Raw genomic sequence first — 26,424 nt, forward strand, 5'->3', positions numbered from 1 at the left:
GAATTTCAAGATCCAGGACTCAGAGAGACTTAGAAACCTAGCATTTTTTGCTTCTAGATTGGAGTACCTGCTATCTGGGCTTTACATTTGAGGAAAGGGAGCATGGCTCTAAGAGATGCTGCCAAAAACATGTGCCCTGTCAGATTCCCTACTAAGTTAGGAGACTATGCTTTCCCTCCTCACCTGCCAAAGTGTATTTTAGTATCTTCTTTCACTGCTCAGGCTAAAGTGATTTCTCTGCATCTATGACCCCCTTATCAAAGTTTATTAGTCATTTGTGCAACTGTTTTGGCCCTTCCTTGGGTTCTTTTGAATTTTTATTTAAATTTTTGATTGCTCTCTAACATGTATTTCCTGCCTCAATTGTTGTTACATATATTTCCTGCCTCGATTATAGAGCACAAACTCCTAGTTGTTTCTATGTGTCTCTGCACTTCCCACAATTCTTAATATGATTCTGGGTGTGGGGTAAGCACTCAACATATTTGCTGGTTGTTTGATTTTTTAAATTCAACATGTTGCATAAAATTTGATCAGGAAAAGTCAGATAGAAATGTTTCTGCCAATGAAAAATACGTATTGGTTTATTGAGGTTTAACATACTTCCAGTGACATGCTCCGTGATATTTATGCTCTGACATATTCTCATTCCAAACCACCCCAGAAAGTTGCCCTGTCCCTCCTCTGGCACCACAAAGCCACCACAGGTGTCATTCTATCACCACGTTAGCTCTGTCTGTTCTAAAATTTCACATGAATGGAGTCACATGGCATACACTTCCGTGTCTGCACTCCTTCACTAACATACTCTCCCTAATAAGCATCCACATTGTCGCATGTATCAGAGGCTCATTCTCTTCCACTGGGTAGTGGTCCATGGCTTGAATATTCCCATCTGTTAGTCCACTTCCTTGCAGACAGCTATCTAGGTTGTTCCAACCAATAAACCATTATGCGCATTATTGTATATGCCTTGATACCAAGCAGGACCCCATGAGGCTCCTGGGCACAGAATCCTTGGAAATGGGCTGCATTCAGCCTCCATGACCTTCTCCAAGTCCCAACAGGCAGGTTCAAGCAGCTGTTAATTAGGGAAGGGAGTGGATGCGGAGACAAGAGAGGTACTATCAGAAGAACAATAGTGTATCTTTGAAGCAGGGTGCTGGTTCCCAGTCAGAGGATACACACATTACCTTTGAGCAGCAAGGCTCTCTCTAACTCTACTTGCAGATATGTTTATCTGCCTACACATGCCCCAGCAGAGTCCACCCTCAGTATTTATCAAAGATAAACGAAAACATGGCCACAAGGAGCATGTACCATACTGCTTACTGTACACTAGGCACTGTCCTGAATGTTTTGAGCATGTTAACTCAATTCTTATCAAGATTCGTGAGGTAAGTGCCTCTACTGACTCCATTTTACTTGTGGAGAAAGCGAAGCAGAGAGAGGTTCTGGCCTCAGTCAATCCCCAGCCTCCTGCCTCCGGTCCTCCTCCACAGATGGGGGAGACTGGTCACAACCAGGGCCCTGCTCCTCCCCTGCCCCCAGTACCCCACATTCTTGTCTCCTTACTGGGAAAACCCCACAGGCTGACACTTCCACCTCCAAAAAACGAGCAGTACTCTAAACTGTTTATAAACACAAATGACTTGGGCGTTAAGCTCAGTAGTTGTCCTTGCTCAGTGGCTAAGTCTTGTCCGACTCTTTGCAACCCCATAGACTGCAGCATGCCACGCTTCCCTTACTTCACTATCTCCAGGAGCTTGTTCAAACTCATGTTCATTGAGTAGTTGATGCCATCCAACCATCTCCTTCTCTGTCGCCCCCTTCTCCTCCTGCCCTCAATCTTTCCCAGCATCAGGGTTTTTTCCAATGAATCAGCTCTTCGCATCAGAATTTTCAGTGAATATTCAGTGCGATCTTAACATATTAATATTAAACTCAATATACAAGGTAATTAGGTGCACAGGGTAATTGGCCGTAAAGTGAAGCTACAATCATGAATCTCAGATGGTTACCGGGCAGCGGTTGGGTTGGAAAGTTGAGCAGGTGGGGGGTGATCCGATCTGCAGTCCACACGGCAGTCAGGACCCAGGTAACCACAACCTTTAGGGTACCTAGGACCCCGCAGCGCAGGTACCCTCCGGCCCGGGCCGCACCCACTGCGAACTGGCAGTCAGCAGCTCAGTCTGTTAGAGCAGGCAACGCCCACTGCGCACGCGCGCACCGCCGACTCCTGGATCAGGGTAGCAACACGGCCTCGAGGAGCCGCGCCGGCCAATCAGCGCGGCCGGGGGCGGGGCTTTCCCGTGGCTCTCCCGGGTAGGCGGCGGGCAACTTCCGGCAATAAAGCCTGACGCTCCGCCGTCAGGTGCGGGCTGCGGGCTTCTGAGCGCCAGGTGGGGCCGGGATCGTCGGCGCGCTAGGTAAGGAGTGCGATGCTGCGCGCGCCAGGTGGGGACTGTAGGCGTTCGCGCGTCAGGTGGGGACCGAGGCAGCCTTCCGGCCTCAGCCCCGCGCCCATCCTCCGCGACACGCCGTCCAGCTTCCTTCACGACCCCGCCCGGTCCTTAACCGCCTCCCGCCCCCGCCAGGTCGGCCCCCTTGCCCACCGCCCCCCGCCCGTCGTCTCCGGCATCCCCGTCCCTCGGCCCGGCGTCTTGTGAGTCCGCCCTCCGGCTCCGCCCTCCCCAGGCCAGATTCGTCCTCCTGGCGTCAGTCGTCTGCCCTCGCTCGGCTCGGGCCCCTCTGCGGTTGCCTTCCTTGTTTTTCTTGAGCTGACGCCTCTGCATTTTGCATCCTTCTCTTCGCGGTAAGCTCCGGTTTGCCCATTCTCCCAGCCGTGGCCTGCTAAGACTCATCTGAAAGGAGTCCTGAGGAACCTTCCTTTCCTGCCTCTCGCATACCCTTCCTTGCAGCCCTAATCAGAAATAACTCGCGTTCTCTTTTCTTTCCTATTCCACTTCCCCTCTTTCGGGACTGTTTTTCCTTTTCCTTATGGCATCTGTGATTATCTCTCAGGCCTTCTTATGGTAAAGCCCATTTCTGATTTCCAGCCCTTGATTCACCCGTTTGATCTCTCTGGATAAGATTCTTCCACACTTAGAAGCCATATTCATGTTTTATCTGTCAACATTATTTGGAAGTCTTGTAAGGAAAAGAAAGCAACAGAAGTCAAATGCTTATCAAATGAAGAATCAGTCATTCTTACCTCAGAACAATGGAAATTATTTTCTCAAAATTGATGATGAAAGATAAATACTGGAGAAGAATCTCTTTGCCAGCTTTTTGTCTAAATACGAAACTGCCTTTTATTTTCGTGGTAACTTGTGCTTGTTCCTAGTATATATAGCAATAGCTCTTGCTCTACAGTTATAGTTTTTATTGTTTTGAAAATCAGTTTAGTGTTGAGATAAGTACTGTTACTCCATTTCCTTTCCATCTGACTTTAAAAAAGCAAGGTATATGTAGCCTTTTAAAACTCATTAGCTCTGTTTGCTTTCATATGTTTTCCTTGTCTTGTGTTTTATATTTAGATCAACCATTACTTTCAGTTCAGTTGCTCAGTGCTATCCGACTCTGCGACCCCATGGACTGCAGCACACCAGGCCTCCCTGTCCATCATCAACTCCCGAAGTTTACTCAAACTCATGTCCACTGAGTCACTGATGCCATCCAGCCACCTCATCCTCTGTCGTTCCCTTCTCCAGTCTTCAGTCTTTCTCAGTATCAGGGTCTTTTCTAATGAGTCAGTTCTTCGCATCAGGTGGCCAAAGTATTGGACTTTCAGCTTCAGCATCAGTCCTTCCAGTGCCTATTCAGGACTGATTTCCTTTAGAATGGACTGGCTGGATCTCCTTGCTGTCCAAGGGACTCTCAAGAGTCTTCTCCAACACCACAGTTCAAAAGCATCAATTCTTTGGCACTCAGCTTTCTTTATAGTCCAACTCTCATATCCATACATGACTACTGGAAAAACCATAGCTTTGACTAGACAGACTTTTGTTGGCCAAGTAATGTCTCTGCTTTTTAATAAAATTTCTAGGTTGGTCATTACTTTTTTTCCAAGGAGCAAGCGTCTTTTAATTTCATGGCTGCAGTCACCATCTGCAGTGATTTTGGAGCCCCCCAAAATGAGGTCAGCCACTGTTTCCAATGTTTCCCCATCTATTTCCCATGAAGTGATGGGACTGGATGCCATGATCTTAGTTTTCTGAATGTTGAGCTTTAAGTCAACTTTTTCACTCTCCTCTTTCACTTTCATCAAGAGGCTCGTTAGTTCTTTGCTTTCTGCTATAAGTTTATGGCATTACTTTAGATCATATCTGATGTATGACATATAAACCAAAAAATATAAGGGAAAAAAACCCTGCAGTTTTATGACATCTGTTTTTATATAGTGTCCTGGAATTGCTGTTATAAAAGTGTTGTGATAGAGATGGATGGTGGTATCCAGGAATTGCTGTCGCAACAGTGTTGTGCTAGGGATGGATCATAGGTTGAGATTCCCTGACTGTAAATCCCAGCTCCACCAACCTTGGTGCCTCAGTTCCTTTAGCTGTAAAATACAGATTTAAACTCTTAAAAGGGGATTGTAACATTTCCTGCCTTGTAGGGTAGGGTAAGGACTAAATGAGATAGTAGAGGTGAATTGTCTAGAGTAATGCCTACCCCATACTGAGATCTAGTAAATGTTTGCTGCTGTTATCATTAGTTAACAGAAAGTTAACTTTTTAAAGGAAAGACATTTTTTGGTTACTTCTGATTCGCTTGTGCAGGAGTTTGAGCTGGTAAATGAAGTTCATGGAGTCTTGTTCTGTTGCAGTGCTTCACCTCCATGTCCTGCTGTATAGAACAGACATCAAGGGAAGGTTTATAATGGATAGCCCCATGTGCTCTCTGACATTAGTTGGTAAAATGTGCGTAATATTGCAGATTGTACCAGCTATTTCACAAGAGTAGCTGCACTTTGAGTTGTTACTCTTACACATTTAATACTTTTCAGGAATAATTTCTAGTTTTTATTTTTGTATTTGGAAATTATTTAAAAAAAGGTAATTTTAAGTAAACTTGTAATGCTTGCAGTTCAGATCTTTTAGTAGAACAGATAGATATATTTCCATACAAGATGATGGGTTGTCATCATTCCAAAAGTTTAGCAATACTGTTTTTCAATATGCAGATTTGTTAGATGTCTCACACTGGGAACATTTTTGAAAATTTGAGAGCCAAGTCTTTCATATTGCAAGTCATGTTTTTTCTTTTTTTTCTTTTCCCTGATGGCTTTTTTTTGGGGAGGCGGGGTGGTTTCTGTTTGTGATCACTGTGCTTCCAGATCTCTGCTTTGTGAACTAAAGCATAAAGATTACATTTTGAGTATTATATAAGGTTATATATTGTAATAATCTATGATGGAAAAGAATATGAAAAATATGTATATGACTGAATTACTTAGCTATACACCTGCAGCTAACACAACATTGTAAATCAACTATACATAAGTTTTTAAGAAAAGGTTATATGCAAGTATAAAGCATAAGTATGAAGATTATTCACATTTATAGGATGGAATATACACATTTGTTTTGAAACAAATCTTTTACTCTGTGTTGAAAATAAAACCCTTGAAAATGTACTATTATTATTTCCATGGCCCATTTAGCTGCATTTCACTCCCTAGCAGCTGAAAAATTAAGGCTAAATTTGTTTCTCACAGAGTTGTTGAAGTCACTGTGATTATCTGTCAAGGTTTGGTAGTTGTAAAGGAATCAATTATCTTACTGGAAACCCCAAGATGACTCTTAACTTTACAGTAGAAACTTGGTGTAAATGTTATAGGGATTGCTTGTGAGGCCCGAATATAAATGCATTAAGTGGTGAGTGGGCATGGTGTTCACATAGGCAAGTACAATGTGTGTCATAAAGTCTTAAAATATTTTGTTAGCTGAGGTGTTGACAAGAGGTTTCTACTGCTTAAGTAGCTGTTCTTTCTACCTCTGTTCTCCCTTTCAATTTATCTTTCAGACACTGGCAAATGATTCTCAAAATGGCACTGCTCACATTGCTAGATTGCTCAAAACTTTTAATTACTTGGAGAATAAAGTCCAATATCTCTGATATTCAACATTCTCCTAGTCTCTTTTTCAACATACCTGCCAGCCGTGCTGTAGATTTCTCTATTTTAGCCAGCCTGTTCTGCTTATTCTCAATCATGTCACATGTATTCCTGTCTTCATATTTTTCTCACCCATTGTTTCTGTGATTAGTATTTTTTGTTTCCTCTCCATTCACTTAAGGTCTAACCATGCTCCAAGGCTGAGCTCGTGTCCTCATTTTTCTTCGGGCGTTTCCCAGATGGTTTGCTTTTTACTCAGAATTTCTTTTAATCATTCTCTCTTCACTCACTCAGTATTCATATTACAAGAGTACATGTATACGTATACAATTTTTTTAATGAGAAACCAAGTTTATTAATTTAACTATACAAAAACTTCTAAATTTTACAAGAAAGGAAAAAACTAAAATTTATTAAACCTGTGAGCTTACAAATCATAAAAAAAAAGAAAATACTGGGGATAATTCTCAACTACATCAGGAATCAAATAATATAGGTTAACAATGTCACCATTTCTGTCTTTCACATCAGCGAATTGTGTTCTATAAAAATTGTCACATGGTTAACACATGTTCACCTAAGAAAATAAATATTAAAAATAAAAATGTCTCAAGAAAAAATAATGTACTTGAAATTCAAACATGAAATCACTTGAAATTCAAACATGCAGAGGTATTCACTGTTTACATTTTGTTTTATCTGCTTTTAGACTTTTTTCTGTGCGCACATGTATAAACTTGTGCTCACATGTAGAAATACACAGAAGTATCACCTATATTTTCCTAAAACTTCTTCCACTTAATATACTATGAATATCTTTTTATGATAATAAATATTCACACAATTATTATTTATAGTCACTTACACCCCTGGTGTAGTAACATATATTAAACAAAGCCTCTTTTAGATGTTTTAATTGTTTTTAATTGTTACAGTTTGTTCCTGTTAAAGAGAATTCTTCAAGGGACATTTTTCTGCATAACATCTCCCCTCCCAGTTTTACTGAGATATTAGTGACATATATTAGTGACATATGAAAGTGCTGTGAAAGTGCTGCACTCAGTATGCTAGCAAATTTGGAAAACTCGGCAGTGGCCACAGGACTGGAAAAGGTCAGTTTTCATTCCAATCCCAAAGAAAGGCAATGGCAAAGAATGTTCAAACTACCACACAATTGCAGTCATCTCACACGCTAGCGAAGTAATGGTCAAAATTCTCCAAGCCAGGCTTCAGCAGTCCAGGAACCGAGAACTTCTGGATGTTCAAGCTGAATTTAGAAGAGGCAGAGGAACCAGAGATCAAATTGCCAACATCCATTATATCATAGAAAAAGCAAGAGAATTCCAGAAAAACGTCTAGTTCTGCTTTATTGACTACGCCAAAGCCTTGACTGTTTGGATCACAACAAACTGGAAAATTCTTCAAGAGATAGGAATACCAGAGCACCTGACCTGCCTCCTGAGAAATCTGTATGGAGCTCAAGAAGCAGCAGTTAGGACTGGACATGGAACAACGGACTGGTTCCAAGCTGGGAAAGGAGACAAGTCTGTATTTTGTCACCCTGCTTATTTAACTTATATGCCGAGTACATCATGTGAAATGCTGGGCTGGAGGAAGCACAAGCTGGAATCAGGATTGCTGGGAGAAGAACCTCAGGTATGCAGATGACACCACTCATGGCAGAAAGTGAAGAGGAACTAAAGAGCCTCTTGATGAAAGTGAAAGAGGAGAGTGAAAAAGCTGACTTAAAACTCAACATTCAGAAAACGAAGATCATGGCATCTGGTCCCATCACTTCATGGCAAATAGATGGGGAAACAATGGAAACAGTGACAGACTTTATTTTGGGGGGCTCCAAAATCACTGCAGATGGTGACTGCAGCCATGACATTAAAAGATGCTTGCTCTTTGGAAGAAAAGCTATGGCCAAGCTAGACAGCATATAAAAAGCAGATATTACTTTGCTGACAAAGGTCCGTATAGTCAAAGCTATGATTTTTCCATTAGTCATGTATGGGTATGACAGTTGGACCATAAAGGAAGCTAAGTGCTGAAAGATTGATGCTTTTGAGCTGTGATGTAGGAGAAGACTCTTTAGAGTCCCTTGGGCTGCAAAGTCAGTTGTAAAGAAAATCAGTCCTGAATATTCATTGGAAGGACTGCTGCTGAAGCAGAAGCTCCAATACTTTAGCTACCTGGTGAAGAACTGAGTCATTTGAAAAGACCTTGATGCTGGGAAAGACTGAAGGCAGGAAGAGAAGGGGACAACAGAGGATGAGTTGGTTGGATGGCATCACCAACTCGATGGACATGAGTTTGAACAAGCTCTGGGAGTTGGTGATGGACAAGAAAGCCTGGCGTGCTGCAGTCCATGGGGTCGCAAAGAGTCGGACACAACTGAGCAACTGAACTGAACTGATAGCACTGATATAAGTTTTTAAATGTTTTTATTTTGTATTGGGGTATAGCTGATTCACAATGTTGTGATAATATCCAGTGAACAGTGAAAGTATCAGGTGAACTGAGCCATACATATACATGTATCCATTCTCTCCCAACCCCCCTTCCCATCCGGGCTGGCGCATAACATTGAGCAGAGTTCCATGTGCTGTACAGGAGGCCTGTGTTAGTTGTCCATTTTAAATATAGCAGAGTGTACATGTCCATCCCAAACTCCAAAACTATGTCTTCCCTTCACCCTCCCCCCACCCTCTCCAACCGTAAGTTTGTTTTCTAAGTCTGTGAGTCTTACTGTGTGTATCATCTCTTTTAGATTCCACACATCAGGGATGTCATACGATACTTCTTCTCTGACTTAACTTCACTCAGTATGACAATCTCTACGTCCACCCATGTTGCTGCAAATGGAATTATTTCATTCTTCCTAGGGGCTGAGTAATATTCCATTGTATATATGTACCACATCTTTAATTAGGCCTCTGTCCATTGCTTCCATGTCTTGGCTATTGTCAGCACTGCTGCAGCAAACGTTGGGGTGCATGTATTTTTTCAGATCATGTTTTTTCCAAATATATGCCCAGGACTAGGATTGCAGAATCATATGGTAGCTTTCCTTTCACTTTTTTAAACCAAATGTTATATGTAGAGCATGATGATCTGGTTTATATACATCACGAAATGAGTACCACAGTAGGTTTAGTGAACGTCTATTATCTCATATAGATACAACAGAAAAGAAATAGGAAAAAAGTATTTTTCCTCATGATGAGAAGTCACAAGATTCACTGTTCTTATAACATTCATATATAACGTACAGCAGCTTTAACTAGCTTGTTGTACACCACATCCATAGTACCTGTTTATAACTGTAAGTTTGTGCATTTTGACTACCTTCATCTGCAATTACGTTTAAATGTATTTACATATATTGTATGTGGAGGGGGCTTTGTTTTTTTCATTTCGTCAAAGGAGTATACTGGTATACCTTTAGGGAAGGGATGCATAATGTAACGACCAGTTCAGTTCAGTCTCTCAGTCATGTCCGACTCTTTGCAACCCCCTGGACTGCAGCACACCAGGCCTCTCTGTCAATCACCAACTCCCTGGGCTTGTTCAAACTCATGTCCATCGAGTTGGTGATGCCATCCAACCATCTCATCCTCTGTCATCCCCTTTTCTTCCTGCCTTCAATCTTTCCCAGCATCAGGGTCTTTTCTAATGAGTTAGCTCTTCACATCAGGTGGCCAAAGTATTGGACTTTCATTTCAGCTTCAGCATTCAGTGAATATTCAGGACTGATTTCCTTTAGGATGGACTGGCTGGATCTCCCTGGTATCCAAGGGACTCTCAAGAGTCTTCTCCAGTATCACAGTTCAAAAGCATCAGTTCTTCGGCACTCAGCTTTCTTTATAGTCCAACTCTCATATCCATACATGACCACTGGAAAAACCGTAGCTTTGACTAGACAGACCTTTATTGGCAAAGTAATGTTTCTGCTTTTTAATAAGCTTTCTAGGTTGGTCATAACTTTTTTCCCAAGGAGCAAGTGTCTTTTAATTTCATGGCTGTAATCACCATCTGCAGTGATTTTGGAGCTCAAAAAGAATAAAGTCTGTCACTGTTTCCAGTGTTTCCCCACCTATTTGCCATGAAGTGATGGGATCGGATGCTATGATCTTCGTTTTCTGAATGTTGAATTTTAAGTCAACTTTTTCACTCTCCTCTTTCACTTTCATCAAGAGGCTCTTTAGTTCTTCTTTGCTTTCTGCCATAAGAGTGGTGTCATCTGCATATCTGAGGTTATTGATATTTCTCCTGGCAATCTTGATGCTAGCTTGTGCTTCATCCAGACCAGCATTTCTCTTGATGTACTCTGCATATAAGTTAAATAAGCAGGGCGACGATATACAGCCTTGACATACTCCTTTCCTGATTTGAAACCAATCTGTTGTTCCATGTCCAGTTCTAACTGTTGCTTCTTGACCTGCTTACAGATTTCTCAGGAGGCAGGTCAGGTGGTCTTGTAGTCCCATCTCTTGAAGAATTTTCCACAGTTTGTTGTGATCCACACAGTCAAGGTTTTGGCATAGTCATTAAAGCAGACGTAGAAGTTTTTCTGGAAGTCTCTTGTATTTTCAATGATCCAGTGGATGTTGGCAATTTGATCTCTGGTTTCTCTGCCTTTTCTAGCTTGAACATCTGGAAGTTCACGGTTCACATACTGTTGAAGCCTGGCTTGGAGAATTTTGAACATTTCTTTGATAGCATGTGAGATGAGTGCAGTTTTTCAGTAGTTTGAGCATTCTTTAGCGTTGCCTTTCTTTGGGATTGGAACAGCACATTTAGTCTGTGTTTATATATTTGTCATTGAAGCAATTGTATCTTGGGCCTATTGGCAATATTCTGTACAGTTGCCATTTGATTCTTCTAAAGTGCAGTTTAAATATGATATTGAAAGATACTTTGGCAATTGTAAGAGTGGCCCTAACAGACATTTTTCTCTTGTTTGTGTTTTATCTGGATTGACTGGACAGGGGTGGCGGCTTTTGCTTTTCAGGGTGATCTGTAGTTGTGAAACAAGAGTGTAATATGAGCTTTATTTATGTACTGTTGAGATTTAAGGAATTGTTTTCAATTATTTTCTAAAGGATTTAAATAATATATGACTAAAAAAAGATGTGTTCTGATTATTAATTAGTTTAACAAGGTTTTGAGATCCTCTTGGTATGGCGGAAAATTACTTCATACGTTTCACGTTGGGCACTTGCAGTTAACTCAGGAATATTGTTGAAGGCTTATAATTTCTCCCTGAAATTGTTTTGTCTTTTTAAAGCCCGTATGAATGCCTATTTAATAGCTCATTTTTTGTGAGTTATATTAAATATATTTGGGAGACGGTATTGAAACACTTTAATCTTCTGTGTACTCTGTGATATGATGTGTGATATTAGGGAAATACCCCAGATTTACTTTGGACATGAGGTTAATATAACACAGTTACTCTATTGAAACTTCCTGTTGAATTATCAAGTACCTTTTTGTACAGCTGAATACAGTGTATACTGTTAAGTTCTTACCGTACTGGCTTCCTTATCAAACTTACTTCTCTGTTGATCGTCTCTTTCTTGAATCTGTCCTGTCTTGCCTTCCCACTTCCGCTGCATCTGTGGCCCTTCCTTTTTGGTGTCCTTTCCTGGCTCATTTTCATCTGCCGGTCCCTCACATGCCAGTGAGTCTTAAGCTTGTGCCTTGACTCTCTCCTTGCCCCGCTCTGTTTGGTCTCTGTCTGAGACGCGGTTCCTGTGGTCATACTGTCTGGATGCTGATGGTTTTCCTACCTTACTCTCTCGCCTCACCCTCTCCTCTGAGTCATGGATCTGCTTGTGTTTCATTCATTCTTCCATTCATTCAGTGATCGGTGAGCTCCCTGTGTGCCTGGAATCATTCCAGGTATTGGGATACAGAGTTGAACAAGACATGGTATTTTCTTGAGGAAGGTGGGCAGCAGCCCTGTAATTTCAGAGGACGCTTATTACTGGGAAGACGTGAGGTGCTGGCAGAGAGACTGAGTAGCCTGAGGTCTTTGTGAAATTCAGATCTGGTTGAGTCACCTCCCTGCAGAGGTCCCTTTGTTGGCCACTCTGTGTCCTCAGAGTACAGTCCAGCTCCTTTGAGTCGTCTGCAGAGGTGGCCTCTGCGTTCTCATGCCAGCCACTGCCCGCTCCTCCCCTTACGTGGTCAGCTTCACCAAACTCGACTGTGTACAGGGCTGAGCATCAGTGTCTTGTGCCTTTGCTTCTACCTTCTGAGTGGATTTTCTGTTTAGTGTCATTTCCCGCTTTCTTCCTCACTCTCTGACTGCTTGTTCTTCAGGCGTGAGCTGGGATGTCAGCCCTGGGACACCTTTCATGACACATGCAGGATTGGGCTAGTAAACCCACCAGTCCTCATCTGTCTGACCCTGTTGGACAACTGAGGTACTGTGTTATCTTCACTGTCTTATCTTTGTGCGTAGCCGGCATGTAAGGCACATACAGACATTTAAATAGGATTGTATTCATTAAAATTAATGAAGACATGTTCTAAATGAAAAGAACCATATCAGCTACACATTTTTAACATAAAGTAACCCATGTTTTATAGGCGAACTATGCCATTTTTGGGTCAGGACTGGAGATCTCCGGGATGGAGTTGGATGAAAACCGAAGACGGCTGGAAAAGATGTGATGCGTGGAGCCAGGAACTGGAGGGAGAGAACAGCCAGTGTGACATTGGCCCCGGCATGTGAGTCTAGCTCAGCAGAGTCACGGCGTGTCCCGTCCAACATTAATGTCGTGTCTGCTGAAGCCCTGGCACTTACCAGTTGGCTGAGAATCGGCCCCAGACAGACTGGTGGGGGAGACAGGTTATTAGCCAGAATCTCAGCCTGGTGGAGTGCCTGCTGCCCACACACAGATGCTGCTATCTTCTTTTTATTTAAAGCATTTACTCCTTACAGCTTTCTGAGAGATACGTGTTGTTATTATTAACTTCCGATTATAGCTGAGGATGGGGAAGGGAATGGCGACCCACTCCAGTATTCTTGCCTGGAAAACCCCACAGACAGAGGAGCCTGGCAGGCTACCGTCCATGGGGTCACAAAGAATCGGACACGACTGAAGCGATTAAACATGCACACACAACTGAGGAAGGAGAAGAAATGCAGAGATGCGGTGCTGGTGGCCTACGTCCGAGGCCCATAATAATGGCTTGCGCCAGATGGGAGAGGTTTCTCTTGGAGGCCTGAATGGTGCTGTGGCTTTGCTTGGGGCTGAAGTGACGTGTCTTGTTGCTCTGCGGGTCCCTGTGAGGTTCAGGGTGCAGCTTCACCCCAGGGCTGCCTTCCTCCTGGTCGGAGAAGGGAGGCGGGAGATGCCTGTCCCCACCTCACGAGCTGGTGTGTGAGTGGCAGGGGGCGCTGAGGGCCGTGCTCCTTCCCAGATGGAAGTAGGTGATTGCAGATGCAGGAGCAGACCATGGCGTGTCACTCACTGTCCGTGTCACAAGTGTCCTGCAGCATTTGGGGAGTGGGAGGTCAGGGGACCTCTTCCTCCGAGTCATGGGTCTTGCCGTGGATCATACTGCATATTTTTATCTCACATTGACCTAATTCTCAACTGTGTATTTTGAATGGACAGCGTGAGCCAGACAGCTTAAGTGCACAGGTGTCTGTGCTTTCTCCTGGACGTTTGTCCTGGACCGTTCCTCCCTTCAGATGAGGGGCAGTCTGGCGGCCTGGCCTGTCCAGGGCAGAGTTTGGCAGAGCACACGTGGGCGTGTCTCCCCAGTGCCCCTCACTGCTCTCGCCCAGCCAGACGTGTGTCTGAGCCTTCCTCTCCAGGGGCGGGGCGTGGGGTGGGGAGGATGCCGGGCAGCTCCCTCATCCCCTGTGCTGGGTTCCACTTCTCTGATGTCTTTCTGGGGAGCAGTGTGGTTCCAATCCTCCTGGATGCCTTTGTGATTGTCATTAGCAAAGCTGTTCAGATTTGAGAGCTTCTGCCTTTAGTGCTTGAATCAGTGACAGCAAACTAGTGTGTAGCTAGGTATGAGATCCAGACAGGATCGTCCAGTTTCCGTGAATTGGTGTTACTTAGCACCTGTCACTGAATGTTAAGTTGTTTGTTTTGGGTAAGTGCTCTTTTGCCTGTCTTGATGATTTACAGTTGTTGCCGGTGTTGTTTAAGTCTGTTCTGACAGTGATGAATGCATTCATTTGGCAAATTCAGCTGTTTTTATTAAAAGTAAATTCGGGTTAGTGGATGGTGCCTGTGCACAATTTTCTTGTCAGAGAGTGGTGGCGAGGAAAGCAGCGGTGTGACCTCCTTGGTTTTGAGCATCGGTGCTTGGACCTCTGCTGGCCAGAATCTCCAGGAAGCCCCTCTTTACCACCAGCTGGAAAGCTGTCCAGGGTCAGTGTGCTGAGAGCAAACATTGCGTGCATCTTCACTTTTGAAGGGGGTGGGCTGCATTTTGCCTAGTCTTTTTTTGTTTTTAACTACAAGGAAGATTTTTTTTTTTTCTAAAGAGTTTTCAGATTGTTTAGTTACCACCTTGTGATTTTATTATCTTGTTTCATCCAAAAGAAAAAAAATGGGAAAGCTTTAAATTACATATATTTCAGTGGATAAAAGACATGTTTTACCTCATCTGGCTTCAGTTAAAGGCCCTAATAGGCAGCATTATTTGATTGATGCTTCGTAAGAATACGTGCCAGTGCAGTAATAGTTCTAGTTGAGTCTTTGGAAACGTGGGGACAAGCAGAAATGTTGGGTGTTTCCTCAGCATTGGATCAGAGAGACAGCAGATCATTAGTACCAGGTACTTTTTTCCAGTGTATAGATTATAAATATAAGTTTTAAAGTCTGCAGTGACCTTGGTTGAGCATGTCAAAATCCTTAGGAGATTCTAAAACATGTACATCACTTCCTGATACAACTTTCTGATAAGAACCAGGATAAACCTCAGATTTCTCAGAACAAACAAAAACCTTAGATATTAGCCTTGTAATTTCAAACGTGTGATTTATTGCTTTGAAAATTAAGTGATTGCCTTCAGATTTTAACATGATTTTTATTTTGGGCTCCTGAATTGTAAAAGTATTTGTTGTCCCAATAAACGAAAATTTATTTATTTATCTATTTTACAAAAGAAAATCCAAATGAAGAAATCCTTGTAAAAATATTTTAATGTATCTTTGTTTCAGTATCTTAAATAGTGAAGATGAAGAAATATTCAGTAACGAAGAGCATGAATATGCATCCAAAAAAAGGAAAAAGGACCATTTTAGAAATGACACAAATACTCAGTGTAAGATCATTTCATTAATAATCTCATAATGTTCGCTTCTTGACTGTTTTGATAAATTGGATTGTGTTGACAGTGCTTTTCTAGGGCAGAAATGCTGATCCAGTTATATAAGCAATAGTGTGTCCAGAGGTCAGACTTGGTGGTCAGAGTTTTGCAGCTCTGCCGTTTGCTTGACTAAGTCATCAGTAAGATTTACAGCAAGAAATAAAAGACAGGAAAACCCACAGAACAGCCTGTCTGAATGTTGAATTATGTGTGTTTAGTCGCTATTCCCTACTCCTTGCGAGCCTGCCCAGGCTCTTCCGCCCATGGAATTCTCCAGGCAATAATACTGGAGCAGGTTGCCGTTTCCTCCTGCAGGGGATCTTCCCGACCCAGGGACTGAACCCTGAATGTGTCTCCTGCATTGCAGGTGGGTTTTTTACCACTGAGTCACAGTAGCGGTCCTGAATTCAGGTCTGTTCACTCCCAAGCGGTGAAACTGACCTTTAGAGGCCTTGACACTGCTTTGGTGCAGGAGACACTGCTGGTTCAGAACAGGAAATAGTCGTGGTCAGAGCTGGAGCCTGTAGGCAGGGTGGACGAGGGCCTGCAGATGGGGCAGCTTTGAGAGGGCGCCTGTGCATGTGCTCAGCCCTGAGTCATTGAGGGCCTGTTAGTGTGATCAGTTGTGCGCCCCCTGGAGGCTCACATGGACAGTGTAGTCTCGATCCTTGAAGCTCTGGGACAGGAGTTACGTGGAAAGTATATTTAAATGGAATACCATATAGGGACAATGAAAGAGGAAGAGAATTTTTATTAGGGTATATACAAAATGCACATTTATAGCCATTTATGTTTGGAGATGGCAGAAGTCACTGGTGACACTATTTTCTTCTAAGTCACCAAGACGTGGCCGTGCCATGACCTCTTTCACGCGAAGACTTTTCAGCACTTTATAAACTGATGTTGGGAAGCGAAGCACATGGCCGAGTCAGGGGGTCTCCCAGCGTTGTTACATGTGCAGCTTTTGAAGCTCCTCAAAATCTTCATTTGGTACTGAGTCACCAGAAGTTAAAAACAAATTTTTATCCTAGGTTTTTATCGTGAAAACTGGATCTATGTCCATAAAGAAAGCACGAGAGAAGTAAGTATTCTGTTATAAATAAGACTATATTTTGTATTGTTTCTGTTGGTTGTGTGATGTCACATTAAGTAAATTGTTTCTTTTGCAATATCAAATCAGTGTCCAAATTCTGACAGGTGAAAGCTTTCTGAGGGTCTTTCAGACAGCCTTTGCGTGTGCATGAGTGTGTGTGTGTGCCTGTGTGCTATATGTGCCTGCGTGTGTGTGGTGAGTGTGCGTGTGTGTGGTGAGTGTGCGTGTGTGGTGAGTGTGCCTCTGTGTGTGTGTGTGTGTGCGTGTGTGTGGTGAGTGTGCCTCTGTGTGTGTGTGTGTGTGTGTGTGTGTGTGTGTGTGTGTGTGGTGTGAGTGGTGCATGTCAGTGCCCCGTACAGATCTGATTCATCTGAGGGCTCTTTCAGAACAAGTTTGGGCCCACAGGTGCTTTGATATTTTCTCCCCACCCTCCCTGAGCTGTTCACAGTGAGCTGCTTTTGCTGGTGGGGCTGTATCTTGGCCCCTGTGTGTTCTGGGAGGGTGGGAACAGCTTGTAAACCCTTGTTTATTTGTAGAGTAGTGAAGGTGGTGTTGGTAGCTAAGTTGGAATCTGCAAAGAGCAGTTCAGGCCCTGCCATCCCCCTTTCTTGGCGGAAGGTCAGGTCTGTTCACCTCAGCTGTCTGTTTCCTTTTTCTCTGCTTGGTATCTGGAGAAGCTTGCTTCCATCTGTAACCTGAAAGACCCTTTTGCTTTTGTCTTATTTTGTGACAATTGGGGGAAATGATTTGGGAGGAGTCGTTTAGCATGTGTTTAGACTATGTTAGCGTGAGTGCAGTGTTCTGGCAGTGTGGGTAGTGGATGTTCTGAAGCCAGCCACATTTCCTAGAAGCTTAAGGGTTAGATCCTGAGACAGGGAGTTAATCTGAGCCGTTTGGCAGTAGTTGCTGTTGTTAAATGGATGTGCCGCTGGGAGAACCTGTATGAGCTCGTGAAAGACTCCGAGACAGAGCAGAGGTCCTGCTTTGGTGCACACGAGGCAGCAGGGGAGGGGCTGTGAGGCTTCGGATGGTGCCGGGTCCGCGGGGCGGGGCACAGGCCGGCGTTGGGAGGGCCCCCCCTCCACGTAGCATCGCACCTTTGGGGTTCTCCTCTGGGTCCACCAAGTGTCTGCTGCTCGTGTGGTGCACGTGTGCGACTCCCAGCCCTGTGGTGAGGTGGTTGGCTGCCCGGAAGGAGTCTGCCGCACCAGTGTCTGGATGCTGTTCACTGAGAAAGAGAAGCGTTACCGCTGCGATGGGTTTCATGTTATGATCGACGCTCCCTCCACAGCTCCCAGGGAAACATTCTGCAGCTAGTGGTGTGAGCATTTGCAATGAGTGTGTCTTGCTGACTTCTGTGCACTTCGAGGCTGCTGTGGTTTGGGGGTGTGTCTTGTGTCAGAGACAAGGTGTCCCCTGTGCCGCCCGCCCTGCTGGGGCCGCTCCTGTCTCTGTTTGAAACACGAGGCCTGTCTGTCTCCTCGTGTTTTCTGTGATTATTCCTATGCTTTATCCTCACAATGCTGAACTGAAAACCTCTCTGTGTTCTAAGTGTTCAAAAACAGAGATAGAGTTTAAAGTGTCTTCTGAAACCTAGGGTTCAAATCTGTACAGCACTTAATATAGAACCTGGGGCATATCATTAAGGAAAAACATCTGAAATAGCAGTGTTTCTGGTGATGAAGAAAAAGTCAGATTTCCTTCGTGGTCTTTGACTCTTGAACCTGTGAGCCTTATTACCACATGCTTGGGTTTTGGGGTGCTCGGCCCCCTGTTCCCAGCCTGAATACTGCCCATTGTCACATCCCATTGCCTCCAGCCCTTTCCACCTAAACACTGGTATTCAAACCTCCTGCCCCACTCAGGTGCATCTCAGCCTTGATCCTGAGTGGCTGGATGAACACAGGACTGCCTGCAGAGGAATTGAATGGCAACATGTGTGTTCATAGAAGAGTCCTTTTTATAGTGGCCAAGCATGATTTATGTATTTGTAGTTGCACAGCCTAGAATACATCTGGTTATTTTGTTATTTTAGGCCTAATTTGGGCCTCCCCAGGTGCATGTGAACAAAATAAATTGACAAGTATAAAGCAGAGACGTTACTTTGCCGACTAAGGTCCGTCTAGTCAAGGCTATGGTTTTTCCAGTAGTCAGGTATGGATGTGAGAATTGGACTGTGAGGAAGGCTGAGCGTCAAAGAATTGATGCGTTTGAACTGTGGTGTTGGAGAAGACTCTTGAGAGTCCCTTGGACTGCAAGGAGATCCAACCAGTCCATTCTGAAGAAGATCAGCCCTGGGATTTCTTTGGAAGGAATGATGCTAAAGCTGAAACTCCAGTACTTTGGCCACCTCATGCAAAGAGTTGACTCATTGGAAAAGACTCTGATTCTGGGAGGGATTGGAGGCAGGAGGAGAAGGGGACGACAGAGGATGAGATGGCTGGATGGCATCACTGACTCGATGGACGTGAGTCCGAGTGAACTCCGGGAGTTGGTGATGGACAGGGAGGCCTGGCGTGCTGCGATTCATGGGGTCGCAAAGAGTCGGACACGACTGAGCAACTGAACTGAACTGGACTGAATCAGTATTTATCTTTGTATCTACAGTGGTGTAGAGTGTCGACGCATATACATAATTGATTGTACATAAATGAAAGACTTAGAATGGCTTTAATTTTACTCTAATATTAAATCTAAATATGGAATAAATCATAGTAAAAATGAATATCCTTTGCAAAAATTAAAAAAAAAAAGTTGCACAGACTAATTCCCGTTAGCTGTCCATTCATTTTGGCTGGTTGGCTGATTTGATGTAACTTGTTTCTGTTTTTCCAGAGACATGGCTACTGTACTTTGGGAGAAGCTTTTAATCGCTTAGACTTCTCGAGTGCGATCCAGGACATCCGAAGGTTCAATTACGTGGTCAGGGTGAGTATTCATTTCAGAGCCACCGGAGGACATGTGGAGTGGTTGCGCCATAAAGATTATCATGTCACATGTTTAAGATGCTTTTGGCAGCTGAAAAAGCTGTGGTTGTTCCTGGTGGAAAACCATGGGATGGGGGTGGGGGTCAGGAGGAGGAGGATCGAAGCGCCCTCCAGCCCACCTCACGTGTCACGTTGGAGACAGGAGGAGAAGCGGGAGTTTCTCTCAGGGTTTCTTGCCCGGTGGTTTCTTATGCATTTTCTACTTTGTGTTTTTCCCAGAGTGAGCCCTGCTCGATAGAGGGGAGCAAGGTAGTGGAGAGAAGAGAATTGATCCAGAACAGAGCTGCATAGAAGCCTTATTGTGTTAATGATACATTTTTAGAATTTTTTTACCTTTTCCTGAATTCAGAAAATAAGGGATCTCACTATATATTCCATTTATTGTTTGTTTTTATTTGCCTAGCAAGTTTACTCACCTGACTGTCCTAGGCCAAGAGTAAGTGATGAGTCATGAAACTGTTGATTGGGATTTTTAATAGTGCCACGAGGCTGTGGTACGTACTCGGCCTGTAGGAATGCTCCTGTAAGGACAGAGCGCTGGCTGGTTACGTGACCTCCAGCCGGGCCTGGGGTGTGGTTTCTGTAATCACTGCGGCACAGGACACGTGTATAGACACACTAGAATTAGCGGCGTGATCCTCCCCAGCAATTATCTTGTGATTGTCATGTTTGTCGTTTTGGCCTCCATAGTCAACACAGTAGTGTGAGTGTGTGTGAGAGTGTGTAAGTGTGTGTGAGTTGGCCCTTTCTCTGCTCCCTCTGCAACTGACAGAGGCAGCAGGGAGGGCTGGAGAGGAGGGATGAAGAACCTCTTTTTAGAGACGCAGGAGCAGATGTGATCTGGGTTCTGGAGTGTGTTTGCGGCTCACCCAGAGGGGCTCAGATTGCTCAGGAGCAGTACGGGCCACAGTGAACTGGTGTGTGCAGGTGCTGGTCTGCCCAGCACCGCAGACAGGCATGGCCACAGTGAGGGCTGCGTGGGCACAGCAGCCACAGGATGTGAGGCGGTGGGATGGGCTGACCCGGGGCTCCTGATCCGGTGCACAGAGCTGGGCCTGGGTCACTGGAGACTCCTACAGATGAGCGGTGTTTGTGATGACCGGTGTCCCTGATGTGCAGAGGGGAGGGGCAGCTCTGTGATCGAGAAGCCAGCCCTGCCGCCGCGTCCCCCCGGGTCCTCCCCGCTGGCCTCCCTGCCGGCCACCAGGACCTCTCCTCCTACAGAGCCGAGGAGGGATGCAACAGTTTCCGTGTGCTGAGAACAGCCAGCCTCTGACAGAGGAGGGGCCTGGGAGGCAGGTGGACATCGGGGCTAAATGGACGTGCAGGAGCAGTGGGAGGGCAGCACTGGCAAGGAAGCTGGAGGGACAGACAGAGGGACAGATGTGCTGGGGAGCCATCAGGGAAGGCCTGGCTCATGTGAGGCTGGGGCGGTCAGAGGGGGCACAGAGTGCAGCAGGGGTGGCCGGGACACCAGCCGGGACTGGAGGGCAGAGGGTGAGCAGCAGCCCTACCTGCACCCTTTGCTTTCTTCTCGGGTTACTGGGGTGGGGAGGTGGGCTTCCCTTCAGTGGTGATGCTCACCTGTAACCACCTCCCTCCCAAGCTGTTGCAGCTGATTGCAAAGTCCCAGCTGACCTCGCTGAGTGGTGTGGCCCAGAAGAACTACTTCAACATCCTGGATAAGATCGTTCAGAAGGGTAAGGCGAGCACTGGAGTTTTTACTGATCTCAGTCTTAGTTAGAAACTTAGTACAAGGAGATTGGATTTTTCTTTGATTTACCCCCAGTATTGATGGTGTCAGATAATGTGATGGGCTCAGGTTGGCTGCTTGGTACTTGATGTTCTTGGTGGTGTTCTTTAAAAGATGCTTTTGGACACAGAAGAATATATTGTAATGAGAAAGACAGGTTGCGGGGCACACCTTGAGGCACGTGGGATCTTAGTTCCCCCACCAGGGATTGAGCCCATGCTTCCTGCAGTGGAAGTGCAGTCTTAGCCGCTGGGCTGGCAGGGAAGTCCCTGAGAAAGTAATCCCTGAGTTTTAAACGGACGGGTACTCCTTCATGGTTAACTAGTCCTGGCTCACTTTTGCTATATAGTGATTCTGTAATTAGCAAGGTTGTGACTTAGTTCTTATGCATCAGATAAGCCTGTAATTTTCTTTTTAACTTAATGTTTGTCTTGATTAGTTAATGGCCAATAATAAATGGAACTTTAAGAGTTTATGCATATATGTGCCATTTTAACTATCAGTTCTATTTATGATTAAGTATAAAAGAAAGTAGAGATGGTTTTAAAGACAAAATTGTAGACTCAACCACAAATACACTATTAGCATTTGGAAGTTTTCGAATCTCATCATACTTGTGATATCTCAAAAATGATGCCACTTTGGATATGCAGTGAAATTAGATCATTATTTTCTTTTTGTGGTGAAATATACATAAAATACCATCTTCCCTGTGCATCTCGAGTACATAGCTCGGTGGCACTGAGCATAGTCACATCACTGCAGCTGTGGCCTGCACAGCGGCGACACGTTAAACGCAGAACTGACATGGGCTCAGCAGCTGCGGCTCCCAGGCTCTGGAGCACGGGCTGGATAGTTGTGGCTCACAGGCTTAGTTGCTCTGAGGCGTGTGGAACCTTCCCGGATCCAGGAGCAACCCCGGGGCTCTCCTGCATTGGCAGATGGATCCTTCACTGAGCCGCCAGGGAAGCCCGGAAGCAGGTCATTTTTGACAATGGGGGCTGCCTGTACCGTTGCATTGTTTTGTTTTTGTTTATTGCAGTTCTCGGTGACCACCAAAATCCTCGCCTGATCAAGGATCTTCTCCAAGACCTCAGCTCCACCCTGTGCATTCTGATCCGAGGAGTAGGGAAGTCCGTGCTGGTGGGAAACATCAACATCTGGATTTGCCGATTGGAGACCGTTCTCCGCTGGCAGCAGCAGCTGCAGAATCTTCAGATGACGGAGGTATGTGCTTTCTGGCCTGCAAGTGAGTAGTCTCTGCTGTTACATCACAGAAGCCATTGCGACTTCTAAGTGTATGTGGAAGACTATCACAGCTTTTCCAAAGGTTTCTTTCTCTTTACATTTCCTGAATACATATTAAACTGTCGTAAGATGGATTCAGGCCAAAAGACTTTAATGGCTTATAGGTGTCACTGGAAAGACAGTGGGGATGGTAATTATTAAAAACAGCTGGTCCTATGGGTGATGAGGTGGTAAATTAATTTATTGACAGCAGATTAGATATTTTAGACTAGAATAACACTGGGTAAATTAAGACTGCACCGTATAGTGGTGACTCTGTTCACCTGCTGTTGCTTCTCGGGGTTGGTGTTTTCATCTCCATTTCTTGCTGTCTTGGATGTTTTGTGTTTATTCTGATAACTGGTTTCACCAAGAGAAATGTTGACCCCATTCACCAAAGTGTCTTAGATTGTGTTTGGTTTATCTCTGGTTGGGTTCAGAGGTGACCTTGGGCCATGTATTTTTCATGTAAATGCGAGATTTATAGGGAGTGATGATTCCCTAGCTAAGGCCCTGCAGTTAGCAGGGGTGATCTGACATTCCATGTCTAGGCAGCCTCATTCCCATGCTCAGGGGCTTGTGCTGAGAGGGCCACTCACCTGTAAGACACTTAGATGTGGGGTGTCTGCTTTCCAGACCGTGACCAGGCCATGTGCCCCAGGTGCCACTGTCCCCGAGTCCCTGGTGTGCACTGACGCCACGTCACCCGGTGTACTCTGGGACTCGGGTGTCAGTGTCCGGGGCCCCGGGTCCAGCCAGGGTCGCTGCAGCATGTCATCTGGCAGGAGTGGGGAGGAGGGAGACAGCACTGTGACTGACGTGCTCCCGCATTCCCGCTGGAGTAAGTGTGCGGGCCATCCCAGCAGGTGGACAGTGGCCTGACACTCAGCGACCTCCCCGTGCACATGCTCAGCAACATCCTGTACAGGCTCTCGGATGGGTGGGACATCGTCACCTTGGGTCAGGTGACCCCGACACTGTCCGCGCTCAGCGAGGACCGGCAGCTGTGGAAGAAGCTCTGCCAGTACCACTTTGGGGAGAAGCAGGTGAGCGGGCGTTGTGGCCCTGATGGCCGAGCCTGGCTGCTTCAGGGAGTGGGCTAGAATCACTATGGGAAAGCCTGCTTTTCATGTGGAGAAAGCCATAATTTTAAAAATGACCCAGAGCAGAGCAGCAGAACCGGGCAGTTTCTTCCTGTCAAGGATGGGCCATTAGTCTTTCCTGTAACTGGAGGCCCCTCTCCAGGCAGCGTGTCCCCTCGGAGACTCACGGGTAGGCACCTGCTCCCTGCACCTTGCCCTCCCAGGATGGGGCCAGCCTTGGGTTCTGGTGGATGCTGTGTGTCTCCCACTTATCGCTGCCCCTCCCTGCCACCCCCGCGCTGTGTGGCTTCTGGAGCAGAGCACCGCCAGCTGGGTGCCCATGACACACAGCAGCGTGCAGGGCCAAAGCAGACAGTCTGGCCCCAGGGAGGCCCCAGGGAGGGCCAGATGTCATGTGACTCCTCAGACACAGGCTCGCAGACTTGAGGGGTCACGTACCTCCCAGGAGAAAGTCAGGTGGTGGAGGCAGCAAGCAGGTTCCTGCCTGAATCAGAGGGTGAGGGTCGGGCACAGCCAGGCCGCAGGGCCACCATGGTCGCCTTCTCCTGTGGGGCACGGGGCTCACGAGTGGAGGGTAACATTGTGAGGAACCGTGAAGATGCTGCTGCGTTGGGCAGCCCCTGGCCACGCCCAAGCCTGCCTGCTCAGCATCCCATCCATGCCTGTTCCTCTGAGGGTGTGGTCGCTGCCCCATGGGGTGTGAGGTGCCACCTCCTGCCATCTCTGGGGCCCAAGACACTGAGCATCTTTTCATGTGCTTGCTGCCCGTTTGTGTGTGTCTCCAAATCCTTTGCCCATTTTGGATACTTTCTGCATTCTGGTTACCAGTCCCTGTCACACTCGATAACATGTAACTTATTTTTAACTTAATAGACATCATGGGCATCGCTCCAGATAAAAACTTCTAAGTCTGTTGAACAGCTGCATGGTATTCCATTGTATAAATTCAGCTCAAATTTAATTTCAGATAATTGAATTTTTCCTGCAGTGTGTGGCCTTTTAAAGTTGTTGTGCACATGACGTTGCTATGAAAGTCATCTGCTTCTGAATAGAGGTCTGTTTGTCTAGTTTTGTAGACACTTGATCCTTTCAGAAAAAGGCCATGTGGAGTGGAAGCTGATGTATTTTGCGCTTCAGAAGCACTACCCCACCAAGGAGCAGTACGGAGACACCTTGCACTTCTGCCGGCATTGCAGCATCCTCTTCTGGAAGGTAAGGATAGCACCTGTGCTGCTGGAGAGACATACTGTCCAGCTGGGAGTAGTGAGTGATGACATGATGGTGTCCCAATAGGGACTGTCCCCCCGAGCGTAGAGTGTGTGATGATATGGTTTCTCAATAGGGACTGTCCACATGAGGGTAGAGTGTGATGACATGATGGCGTCTCACCAGGGATGTCTGTCTGGGTATAGAGTGTGATGACATGATGGCATCTCACCAGGGACTGTCCACCCGAGGGTAGAGTGATGACATGACGGCGTCTCACCAGGGATGTCTTTCCGGGTATAGAGTGTGATGACATGATGGCATCTCACCAGGGATGTCCATCCGGGTATAGAGTGTGATGACATGATGGTGTCTCACCGGGGATGTCCACCCGAGGGTAGCGTGTGATGACATGATGGGGTCTCACCAGGGATGTCCATCCGGATATAGAGTGAGATGACATGATGGGGTCTCACCAGGGATGTCCATCCGGGTATAGAGTGTGATGACATGAAGGCATCTCACCAGGGATGTCCACCCAAGGGTAGAGTGTGATGACATGATGGGGTCTCACCAGGGATGTCCACCTGAGCGTAGAGTGTGATGACATGATGGTGTCTCACCAGGGACTGTCCACCTGATTATAGAGTGTGGTGACATGATGGGGTCTCACCAGGGATGTCCATCCGGATATAGAGTGAGATGACATGATGGGGTCTCACCAGGGATGTCCATCCGGGTATAGAGTGTGATGACATGAAGGCATCTCACCAGGGATGTCCACCCAAGGGTAGAGTGTGATGACATGATGGGGTCTCACCAGGGATGTCCACCTGAGCGTAGAGTGTGATGACATGATGGTGTCTCACCAGGGACTGTCCACCTGATTATAGAGTGTGGTGACATGATGGGGTCTCACCAGGGATGTCCACCCGAGTGTAGAGTGAGATGACATGATGGTGTCTTACCAGGGATGTCTATCCGGGTATAGAGTGTGATGACGTGATGGCGTCTCACCAGGGACTGTCCACCCGAGTGTAGAGTGTGATGACATGATGGGGTCTCACCAGGGATGTCTATCCGGGTATAGAGTGTGATGACATGATGGCGTCTCACCAGGGACTGTCCACCCGAGTGTAGAGTGTGATGACATGATGGGGTCTCACCAGGGATGTCTGTCTGGGTATAGAGTGTGGTGACATGATGGGGTCTCACCAGGGATGTCCACCCGAGTGTAGAGTGTGATGACATGATGGCGTCTCACCAGAGACTGTCCACCCGAGTGTAGAGTGTGATGACATGATGGGGTCTCACCAGGGACTGGGGCCAGGGGCAGGTTCACCAAATCAGAACTGTGGTTGGACCCGAAATTGGGGCCACCGAATCTCATCTGGTGCAGGATGGTAGGGCATGACATGGTCCCTGGCCATGAGCACGCTGACTGTGCTGCAGCCCGAATCCTGGCGGGCTGCTTCCCCCTGTTCTCATGGCTCAGCCTGAGAGGAGGGTCGGGATCCCTGCCTCTT

The 26,424-nt window shown here is 45.9% G+C and overlaps 1 protein-coding gene across 7 annotated transcripts in view; it reads left to right on the top strand.

The window, feature by feature from the left end:
• The window catches only part of FBXO25 (F-box protein 25), a 28,426-nt gene continuing 4,291 nt past the window's right edge, over positions 2,290 to 26,424 (top strand). Inside the window, exons 1-9 of one of the 7 annotated variants that reach the window (XM_018052583.1) lie at positions 2,290 to 2,429; positions 12,722 to 12,862; positions 15,321 to 15,424; positions 16,501 to 16,550; positions 19,398 to 19,490; positions 21,156 to 21,249; positions 22,345 to 22,529; positions 23,453 to 23,635; positions 24,761 to 24,904. In XM_018052583.1, the coding sequence (XP_017908072.1) occupies positions 12,729 to 12,862; positions 15,321 to 15,424; positions 16,501 to 16,550; positions 19,398 to 19,490; positions 21,156 to 21,249; positions 22,345 to 22,529; positions 23,453 to 23,635; positions 24,761 to 24,904 (987 nt within the window). In that variant the 5' untranslated portion in view covers positions 2,290 to 2,429; positions 12,722 to 12,728. Of the gene's footprint in view, positions 2,430 to 2,710; positions 2,816 to 12,721; positions 12,863 to 15,320; positions 15,425 to 16,500; positions 16,551 to 19,397; positions 19,491 to 21,155; positions 21,250 to 22,344; positions 22,530 to 23,452; positions 23,636 to 24,760; positions 24,905 to 26,424 lie in introns of those variants that run through there. The other 6 variants (XM_018052551.1, XM_018052555.1, XM_018052562.1 and 3 more) reach the window with 6 other exon arrangements.

This window comes from Capra hircus, chromosome 1 (genome assembly GCF_001704415.2).
Source record: "Capra hircus breed San Clemente chromosome 1, ASM170441v1, whole genome shotgun sequence".
NCBI classification, from domain to species: Eukaryota; Metazoa; Chordata; class Mammalia; order Artiodactyla; family Bovidae; genus Capra; species Capra hircus.